The sequence below is a fragment of the Saccostrea echinata genome, unplaced genomic scaffold (genome assembly GCF_033153115.1).
Source record: "Saccostrea echinata isolate AGI-Se365-2 ecotype Australia unplaced genomic scaffold, CSIRO_AGI_Sech_v1 ptg000054l, whole genome shotgun sequence".
NCBI classification, from domain to species: domain Eukaryota; kingdom Metazoa; phylum Mollusca; class Bivalvia; order Ostreida; family Ostreidae; genus Saccostrea; species Saccostrea echinata.
The window spans coordinates 46,817,292-46,828,946 of NW_026889803.1; the positions used below are offsets into that span (position 1 = coordinate 46,817,292).

Here is an 11,655-nt window from a genome sequence, read left to right on the forward strand (position 1 = left end):
AAAGTTAAATTATTTATGACATGATCTATACTCTATATACCCAAGGAATTATAAAAGATGTGAAAAGACGATTCTTGGATTCTTGTGAAATACTCAAAGAGTTAAAAAAAAATATGTGAAAACGCGATTCTGTGTGAAATAATGGTACGCTATATGTTTCTTTTGAAAAAAAAAACATGATAAAAAAAATTGCACAGGTCTCTTGATATGTGGGATAAGTATACCTGAATGAACACAGTTTTATGCAATGATATATAATTATGTACATGCAACTGACGTCCGTACTTTTCCTTATAATTCATAAAACATAAAACTATCTAATTCCTTTGAAGCCTCCTCCTCTCCCCCCCCCCCCCCCCCGTCTTGATTAATATTTGGAGACGTTCGTGCAGCTAGGCATTTGAATTATATATTCGTTTTAGATTTAAATCTGGAACATGTGAATATAATTACCATTTACATGTATACAGAATTTCATATTCTATAATGGTAGATTTGTCATTATGAAATGTTCAATTTACGTCTGAGAGAGAGGGAGAGAGAGAGGGGGAGAGAGAGAGATTCCCTCTTAATCCCGATCCTCCTATCCATTTACATAGACCAAAAATTAGTTCTATATCGGTCACACCCATTCTTTATTAAATGTTTTCTGATTTCATAGTCAGTCATGGTCACATCCTGTATATTTTTCAGCTTAAAAAGTATCACACGAAGTGCACGTGTGTTGACCTGTCAATCAAAATCACTTGACGCTGTATGCAATGCAATTAAGTAGCCTGAGTTTGAAATGATCTTGAAGTACGATCTTTAAGTAAATCTGATGCAACAAACTTGTAAAAAAAAAAATAGAATAGAATAAAAAATAAAATATCTCGGTATTATGAACTTCGATTGTGGGACGTGGAGACCGGTCCTTTGGATGAGATCGTATAAATCGAGGTCCCTTGTCGCAGAAGGTGCTGGCATAAAAAAGATTCCCCACTGCTCAATTGCGATAAGTGCCAAAGTATAGGACAAAAATTTGCAGTCTCCACCGGCGAGTGGTGGCGTCTCCATGTGAGTGAAAAATTCAAAAATTCTGGAGAGGGACGTTAAACAACATACGTATAATCAATCAATCAATCAATCGATTGCTGAAGAATTGCTGTAAATGAATAATCTGTCTTATAGGTATGCTGTCAAATCTTGATATTATAACTTTACAAAATTCAGTGACTTTACGTTTAGTGTGATACTAACTTAATTCATTATATTTTTTAATAACACCATCACAATTATGTTAAAATATACACACAATGAAGTTTATGATAGTACGGTGTTCGTTCGTCTGTTTGTTTGTCTTAGAAATGATTGCATACAATTTTTTTTTAAATTGCTAATGATATACGTTTATCTCTTATAGCTGCCAAATGTATTATACAAGATTGATAATGAAAATCAAAGTACCTTAAGTACTGAAAGGACTTTTTTCCAGTTATTTTTTTCTTTCACAGTAAATATGATATGTATGTTTTTTACACAGAAAAAAAGCAAATTCTTACAGATTTAGAAGAACGGAAGACTTTTTTGTTGCCATGGCAACAAGAGTCTAGTTATTATTATTATTATTATTATTATTTTTCTTCCAACCGATTTTGTGCACGCGATTTCTCAGAAACGGCTTGGCCGATTTACATCAAACGTTCAGATGTGAAAGATAATCAACTGATCTTGATAGGTTTCTTTGTTTTTTGATGACGTCACTTCCGGTCGTGAGATATGGACGATTTTCTGATTTTCAGAGGGTCGGCTTGTCCTGGTGTGTTCTCCTAAACGAATAGAGATAAAGGGATAAGATTTTCAGTGAAGATAGAGGAAAGATTGTAGATGTGCCATTTCGCATCTATATGTTTCCAGCTCAAAAGGCGCTGAAGCTCGCCTGAGCTCGAAAAATAGGCTCACAAGCATCTCGCAAAATTTGACACGTTTTCTTTTGTATCTTTTTATCTGTAAATATTTTGTTAAAACATATATTACAAAAGATGCACAAAATGACAAGACGTTTCATTTGCTATCAAGAAAAAGGGGCTGATCCCTCAAATTAGGGGCTCAGAGGGGCGAAAAGTCCTTCATATATAAATTTTCAACGATCAAAATTTTGTTATCAATTACTGAAGCAGAAATGTTCATCTTAAGGATTTGTAACTATATATTATAAAATGAGGATCATATATTGCGTAATAAGGGGCCAAAAGGGGCCAGAATGCTAAATCTTTGACGCTTGATATCTCGAAAAGGGGAAATATTTTGATAAGCAATATTGAACAAAAGATGTTCAGAATAATCTTCTCAACAACGTACACCCTTTTAATTTTTGCAAGACATCCCCTTTAAGGACTTGGAGGGCTGGCCCCTAAATATTGTTATTCTTAATATCTCTTAAACGAAAGGAAATTTCTGAATAGTTGTTGAACAAAAAATCTTCAAAATCACAAGACCTTTTATTTGATATCAAGAAAAAGGGGCTGACCCCTCAAATTAGGGGCTCAGTAGGGCCAAAAGTCTTTCATCTATAACTTTTTAATGATCAATATTTTGTTATAAATTACTGAAGCAAAAATGTTCATCTTAACATTCTGCAACTATGTATTATAAAATTAGGATCATATGTTACGTAATAAGGGGCCATAAGGGGCCAGAATGCAAAATCTTTGACACCTGATATCTCGAAAAGGGGAAATATTTTGATAAACAATATTGAACAAAAGATGTTCAGAATAATGTTCTAAACAATATACACCCTTTTAATTTTTGCAAGACAACCCCATTAAGGACTTCGAAGGCTGGCCCCTAAATATTGTTATTCTATATATCTCTTAAACGAAAGGAAATTTCTGAATAGTTGTTGAACAAAAAATCTTCAAAATCACAAGACCTTTTATTTGATATCAAGAAAAAGGGGCTGACCCCTCAAATTAGGGGCTCAGAAGGGCCAAAAGTCTTCCATCTATAACTCTTTGATAATGTTAGATAAATCAAAAGAATCAAATCTAATGAGGGAAGTCTATATATTATTATCTTTTAATAAAGATCATAGTCAAAATCTTATCTCATCTTATCGGAAAATCGGACGGAAGACCTACTCGTTGCTCGCAACGAGATCTCATCTAGTTATTATTATTATTATTTTTCTTCCTGGGTACTTTTTTGTCCGTGAGTGATCTCCGAAACTATACATCCGATTGAGTTGAAACCTTTTTAGGGTTAATAGGAATGTTATGTAGATTTGCGGAACGAAGGTCATTTTGCGCGCACGTGCATGCACGTGCGTGCGCGTGCAATGAGTAAAATGACCAAAATATTTGATATAGCCATAACTTTTATATCTTTTGATGAAATACTTTGATACTCAGAATATAAGGATATATTAATAGTGTAGACATGATGACATGGTCAGAATGCACATGCATGCACGTGCGCGCATGCGCATTGATTAAAATAACCAATACAATTGATATAGACTTAACTTGTATATTTTTTGATGAATTGCTTTGACACTCAGAATATAAATATATATTAGAAGTGTAGACAAGAAGACTTGATCAGCGCACACATGCATGCACGTGCGTGCATGTGCGTGCGCGTGCAATGAGTAAAATGACAAATATACTTGATATAGCCATAACTTTCAACTCTTTTGATGAAATGCTTTGATACTCAGGATATCAGGATATATTAATAGTGTAGACAAGATGACATGGTCAAAATGCACATTCATGCACGTGTGCGCATGCGCAATGATTGAAATAACCTATACGAATGATATAGACAACTTGTATATTTTTAGATGAATTGCTTTGAAACTCAGAATATAAATATATATTAGAAGTATAGACAAGATGACATGATCAGCGCGCACATGCATGCATTTGCATGCACGTGCGTGCGCGTGCAATGAGTAAAATCACCAATATACTTGATATAGCCATAACTTTTACATTTTTTGATGTTATGCTTTGATATTCAGAATATATAGACATATTATAAATGTAGACAAGACGACATTGTCAACATGCATATGCATGCACGTGCGCGCGCATGCAATGCTTAAATGACTAATATACTTGATATAGCTGTAACTTTTATACTTTTTGATGAAATGATTTGATACCCGAAATATGTAGATATATTTATAGTGTTGACAAGATGACATGGTCATCATGGACATGCATGCACGAGCGCGCGCATGCAATGCGTAAAATGACAGATATACTTAATATAGCGGAATTTTTTTTTCATCTTTTAATGAAATTTGAATATAAAGATGTATTAAAAGTGTAGACAAGTTGACATAATCATTTTGTACATGCATGCCCGTCCGCGCGTGTGTAATGCGTAAAAAAACCCAATATACTTGAGTGCCTTATTTAATAAAGCTTACAGGGAATAATACACCAAAAGGAAGTTGGGGAGCGTTTGGGGAACATCTGTAACGGTCCCCGTTACAATTAATACTAGTTTGTTTGTAAGGTTCAATATTACAGTTGCATTTTAGAGGAAATCGGATTAAAACAAGTGGTAATCCAACTTATAGTTAAAACATCAAAACTTTTCAACATTTTATGCCATGATTCCCGACGTTAAATTAATAGACAACTGCTTCTTCAATAAAAAATGGAACTCGTAAGTTTGCAAACCTTGGCATTTGTCATATCTGCAAACTTAATTTGAACATTACAAGGCATTCTGATTCTATGCACAAGTGCTCCGAGGTTGATATTAAAAAGATGCTGGAGTTTCTCATTCATAATATTTACACAGCTTTTGGAGGCCAAGTCATCCAACAATCAATTGGATATCCCATGAGTACTAATTGTGCTCCGAAATTAGCAGACCTGTTTTTGTATTCATATAAAGCAGAATTTATTCAAAACCTTTTACACGAAAAGAAGAAAAAATCTCCTGCTGTGACCTTTAATTTAGATATATCGCCGACATTTTCTAATTCAGTTTTATTCCTACGTTGATTCGGTATATCCTATTGAACTCGAAAACAGAGTTGACTACTTGTTTCACATTTGGATATTCCACTAGAGAAAGACATTGATGGAAAAATAACACCTAAACTTTATGATAAACGTGATGACTTCAACTTTCTATAGTCAGTTTCCCTTATTTATATAGCAATATACCATTATCACCTGCATATGGAGTTTATGTCTCCATTGAAAGAGAGCGTTTAGAGACCGTTGGCGATGTAACTTTTTCTGTCTCTTAGCGATCTTTGACAGCATCGAAAAGCCCATCTCTGTGTAAATGTTATAAAGATATCTTAATGTTTTTGTTGCCCGATTAAAATTGAGAGTCATACCATATTTCAGAGCGAGTGCTCAAAGACTCCACTCTGAAGTATCTTCAGAGGTTGATGATTACACTGGTTTCAGTAGCGACCTCTGAGAATTCACTGAGCATATCTTTCCAACCAACTGAGGTCTAAAGATCTACGAAGATTGGTGAGAGTTAAGGCTCGACCAAGACCGATAACTGTAAGAACGAAGGAAACCACTAAAAAACTTGAGGCGCGTTCAAAACATTACGCGTTCTTTGACAGACCTCCGAGAGATCATTTAGAAGTCCAAGAGATCGTATGGCGATCTTTCAGCACTGTCTGGGTGTTTTTGAGAGACTACCAGAAAGACTTTTTACCAATTGCAGGTGTAGAATTCGAATTAACACCTGTTCTCGGCACTTATGGCCAGTGAGTAGAGAGAGACCGGTCTCCACAGTCCGTAGTGGGATTCTAATCCGCAACTAACTACAAGTATTTTGAGTAAATAATGAATTTTTGAAGACCATAGAGACTTTGGAGATCCTAAGACGTCATGAGGATAAATGGACGACTGTTGAAAGATCCTTTTCAACGGTTGCCAAATGTGCGAAAGATTATATGAGGTCCAATTATGCAAATTCCAACAGTTCTATGCCGCTGAAGTAGTCAAAGAGGATATTATCGTCGTGGACATATGTCATGTAGGAACTCGGAGCTAAATGGCTTATCAAACTTCAGACTATTTCAATTCGAAACTACAAATCATCAGAAATGGATTTACTGGAAGTTGTATTTTGAAACGGTCGGCAAGTTAGCCTGTTGACAGACAGAATAAATATTTATTCTGTACTACATTTTTAACTGTCAATTAATTTGTTGATGAAATTCATACATCCTTCAAAATCTCTGTGCATTTTTAGATAATTTTTACTATTGGCGTCGTAATTTCATACATATTATGGATTCTGTAGAGGATTACGCCAGAAGTTGGGTCAGACATGAAAAAGACCTTGATATACTTTGTCAGAATGGATTAAATGTATCAGATACATGTATATATGTTAAAATCTCGCATTAAACGATTGAGGGGCAGTATGAAAACCATCTATCCTTCTGCATTCAATAATTCAGCAGTGAAAAAATAGATAGATTAGATAGATTACACGATCAGTACGTACTGGTCCCTGCTGACAAAGCAGTTAACAACATTGTCTTTGTTTGTAATGCTCATTATATAAATTGTATTTTAGAGGAACTGGGATTTAATTCTACAAGTGGTAATCATACTTATACCCTTAGCCCCCTTTCTAAGGAGGAAATTCTTCAAAATCATGTCAGTTTTGAATATATTTAATATCCCCAACAACCAAAATTAATTTGAATAACCATTTAACTATATTGGATTCCGAAACTTCATAAATATCCTTACAGACAAATATACAACATAAAAACTTCCGACTTTTCAACTTTATGTACAAAAATTCCCCACGATAAATTAAAGTCCAGACTTTCTGACATCGTTGCTTTTTCAAAAAAAAAATGGAAATGGTAAAATTTACATACCTTGTCATTGATCATTTGCAAAATTACATGTACTGTGTTAAAACAATCTGATTGTACACACAAGTACTCAGTACTCTGAAGTTGACATTAAAAACATGTTTCTGATTGACAATATCTATGTGGTTTTTGGAGACCAGGTCTTCCAACAATCTATTGGAATTCCCATGGGTACCAATTGCGCCCCGTTATTAGCAGACCTTTTTTTGTATGCATATGAAACAGAATTTGTTCAAAATGTTTTACGTGAAAAGAAGAAAACACTTGCTGTGGCCTTCAACTCGACATTTAGATATATCGACGACGCATTGTCAATTAACAATGGTTATTTCCATTCTTATGTCGACACTATATATCCCAGTGAGCTTGAGATAAAAGATACCACAGAGTCTGACACATCTGTTTCATACACTATTTGGATATTTTCTTAGAAAAAGACGTTGATGGGAATCTAACAACAAAGCTTTATGATAAACGTGTTGACTTAAACTTTTCAATCGTCAACTTCCCTTACTTATGCAGTAATACCTTCATCACCTGCATATGGGGTTTATATATCTCAGTTATACAATGACCTTGTCAGCAAGTACAATCTTTCATTAAGTCAAATGCTGACTGACTTTTTTCATACTAATCGTTAGGCCATTTTTACACATTGTCGACGGATTTTCCCGTTATTTCCCGATCATGACAAGGAGCACACGGCGGGTGTGACAGGTCGGTAGGGGATGCTCACTCCTCCATGGCACCTGATCCCACCTCTGATGTCTTAGAGGTCCGTGTTTGCTCTGCTCCTATTTTGTAATGTTTAATGGACTTTTGAGCTAGAATACTGTTCGTTATTTCCACATATTTCATTTAAAAATATAATTTCTATATAATTTCTCGTTTTGAAATTGCAAAGAAAGCTAATTTTAACAAACTACTGGGAGAATCGCTAAAATAGACTTCCCAATTAAAAATAACAATTTTTTAAAGAATATTTTCTACAAAAATACGCAGATAAAAAGCGTTATATGGGGTTTATGTCTCTCAGGATATCAACAGTCTCGTTTGAAGTCATCTTTTCGCATTTTTTTCGGTCGATACAATGACCTTGTCAGCACATATACTACCTATGATTGAGTCAAATGCTGATTGACGTTTTTCATACTAATTGTTAGGCCATTATTTATACACTGAACTGTGTACGGATTTTTCCGGTTTTTGTTTCCCAATCATGACAAGGAGCACACGACGGGTGTGACCGGTCGGCAGGGGATGCTCACTCCTCCATGGCACCTGATCTCACCTCTAAATTTTAAGGTCCGTGTTTGCTCTGCTCCAAATTTGTATCGTTTCATTGGACTTTCGAGATTGAAGACTGTTCGTATTCTTCATATTTAATGGTACTGTTCTTGCTACAATTATTTGCCTCTATATAATAAACCCTTGTGTATACCCTGTTGCCAAATCTTTGTATCCGATGGCCGGAATGAATTCAAAATTTATTGTACTGTTGCTTATGTTCCAGATATATATCATCATTTTGGAGTCTAGTCTTATCAATGAAATGTTGAAACTGTGTTATCAATATTTTCCAGGTCTTAACTACCCCATTCCACGCTTTATCATCATGGGGTTTCTCCTCGTCGTTATGTCCTTAGCTTTAAACGGACATGGTCCAATTAAGTTGTATAGTTCCCGAACATCTCAAAGAGTGCTTCTCTTACATGAAAATCATTTGAAACTAAAAGGATGTTTGGAATACGAAAAAACTAATGAGTTTACCGATCGTTGATTACTTTTAGAATTGAAACGCAGTGTCCCTCAAGTTATATTGTTTTTGTCTTTGTATTCTACTTTGATGACGGATGAAAAAGGTGAAGATTACGAACAGTGATTGATCTCAAAAAACCCTCAAACAATAAAAATCTTTAAACATGGCCTAAAACGCGGACCCCTGTAAATTTCAGATCAGGTGCCTAGGAGTAAGCATACCCTGTATGCCGGTCACACCCGCCGTGAACCCCATGTATTTGATCAGGTAGACGGAATAATTCGTTGTTTGTATGTTGTTTAACGTCCCTCGAGAGAATTTTTCACTCATATGGAGACGCCGCCATTTGCAGGTGAAGGGCTGCAAATTTAGGCCTATACTCGGCACTTATGGCCATTGAGGGATTTTTTTTGTGCCAGCACCTACTGCGACACAGGATCTCGGTTTATACGGTCTCATCTGCGACGTAAGGATCAACACTCTAACGTTCTAACCACTGCTCCATGCGGGCGAAAATAATCCGCTGTCAAATTTAGAATAAATGCAAAGGAACAACAATTGATATGAAACGTGTCGGTCAAAATACGACCCACGGGGGGGATCTAAAGCATGGTGAAGAAATATATGGTATCTATTTGTGGTACTGAAATTTACTTGGATGGAAGAATTTGTCAAGTACTGCGAATGAAAGGAATAAAGCAATCCGTCTAGACAGGTTAAATTATTTTAACTCTCCCACCCTTTTATATCTTTTGATAATTTACCATCGTAGCGACAAGCTCTTTTTGGTAAAAGGTTTACAAAACCAGATAAAGTTTCAAAATCTAGAACGCAAAACAATACCAAGAAAAATTGTTCATTGTATTTTATTTTAAATATTCATCATAGAAATATTACAACGGAAAACATTCTTTATCAATTTTTCTCCTGTGAATCTCAGGGACCTGTGTTATATTGTATTTAGTAAATAGCTCAGCACAGGACGTTTTTCCCGCTGCGTAATGAAGTCGTCTGAACGTTCTCACCAAGAGATTGTGGTTATAGTCCTTGTCTCTGTGTTTATGACCCTCGTAGTTTCCTCGGTATGTCGTTTGATGGACAGCCAGTAGCGTCTCTGTTGCATCAATCACATTCCCGCGCTTTCTAGCGTCCAGCACGAGCCAATTGTCGTAGGCTCGTCTGCCTATAATAACTTCTGGGATGTTTTTCCAAGGGTAGTTTTTCATTGTTATAAAATAGTCCTCACCCCAGACACTGAATAAGGAGCCTCGGGATTCAGCTATTTTATGTATCGTTGATTGATTCACAGCATCACTGGATGTCACATTTTCGACGTTTGTTCGCCGACCTATAACCATCAACGGTTGTGATTTGTTTACACTAGAATTTAACAGAGCCATTAAAGTTATGATTAGCGTATCTGTAAAAAGAATATCACCGTTGGCATAGGCGTAAAAAATGGATTTGGAAACTTTTACAACATCCAAATACATATTTTTGAGGACAGGTACCCCTTTACCTGTCTTTGAAACGGGTAAGACCTTCCAACCCATTTCTGCCACTCTGACCGACAAATCCTCCTCGTCAGAAAAAAGTATTGGCTGAACAAATGGTTTCAACTGATTCCAGTTCCTAATTGTATTGTTATGACATACGTATTTTTCAACCGTTGTCTGCCATGTTGTAAACAATGTAAGCAAGGTTTTGTTTGCTTTTATTATATTGCGTGATAATTTTTCTATGTAAGTTAGATTGTTTCTATAATTACTGAAATTAAATTCTGACGGAAACACAACTCTAGGAACAAAAGTTTCTGCATAATTTCTAGTGATATTCCTTTCACGTTCTGTGAGTTCCACATTTTTAATTAATCCCGCCGTTCTGATTAAATTCCACCAATGTCGGATCTCTTTTCCCCAGAATATGAAGTAATCAAAGACCCCCTTCATTAATTCCTGGATGGCTAATGCTTGTCGACTGACCTCAGAGTATAAGTAAACGTAGACAAAGGTGCAAACGAAGCATAATGCTAAAATTTTAAAATGAACTGCTTTTCCAACAAACCTTCCAGGGGTTCGGACATTGGGATATCCTGGGGTCATGTCAGAGGATCCTAATAAATACCTGAAAAAAATATCCAGATGGCATTTTAGTATTCATAATTCCAAACCTTTGATTAATATTATATTATTCGAGTCTTGTGATTTATATGCTATAATCTTGTGATTTGCAAGCGAAAAATTGATATTCCTTATACAAAAACATATTTATGCAAAAACTTGTGATTCATATTCAACAATCTTGCAATAAATGTGCGATCAAATTGTGATTTGTATGTGAAATCTTGTGAATTGCATTCTAAACACCTGGATCACTATTGACCTGCTGTTCTTCATCCCATTATTTGCATATATTCCTGTGTAAAACTTAATCACATATTGTGGCCCCAACCTCCCCCAATGTTTTGAACAAACTTGAATCTTCACTACCTGACAATGCTTCCGTATAAATATGACCAATCATGGTTTTGCTGTTTTTGAGAGGATTTGTAAAGATTTCCCTATTGTAGTTATAGGTATAACTCTGATCGCCCATTGTGGCCCCACACTACCCTTGCGGATCATGATTTGAATAAATTGAAGAAGCACAGTTTAATGAAGCTTTCACATAATTTCATCTTTTCTGGCCCAGTGGTACTTGAGAAGATTTTTAAAAGATGTCATTAAATTTTCACTAATTCTTAATTATCTCTCCTTGAAAGAGGGTGTGCCCCTTTATTTGAACAATCTTGAATTCCCTACTCCGAAAGATGCCTTGTAGCAAGTTTGGTTCGAATTGGCCCATTGGTTCTTGATAAGAAATAAAAACTGTTGAAGGTTTACAAACGGGCGGACAGACGGACGCCAGAGTATGATCAGGCTTTGAAATTATTTATTGGGAACAGACTTAAGGCATTCTTTGATTTTGAATATCTTTTTTATTTCACTTATGTGTTTAAGACTTTGCAGCTTTTTGTAATATTCATATT

The 11,655-nt window shown here is 35.5% G+C and overlaps 1 protein-coding gene across 1 annotated transcript; it reads right to left on the reverse strand.

Annotated features, from left to right (window-relative positions):
- Window positions 1-9,520: 9,520 nt before the first annotated feature.
- LOC133204956 (uncharacterized) lies at window positions 9,521-10,729 on the reverse strand. The gene has a single exon (XM_061340697.1). The coding sequence runs from the start codon at window positions 10,727-10,729 to the stop codon at window positions 9,521-9,523; it is 1,209 nt and encodes a 402-aa protein (XP_061196681.1).
- Window positions 10,730-11,655: the final 926 nt, after the last annotated feature.

Excerpts from the sequence above, each read along its gene's own strand:
- LOC133204956 (XM_061340697.1), bottom strand. The coding sequence starts at position 10,729 with ATGACCCCAGGATATCCCAATGTCCGAACCCCTGGAAGGTTTGTTGGA.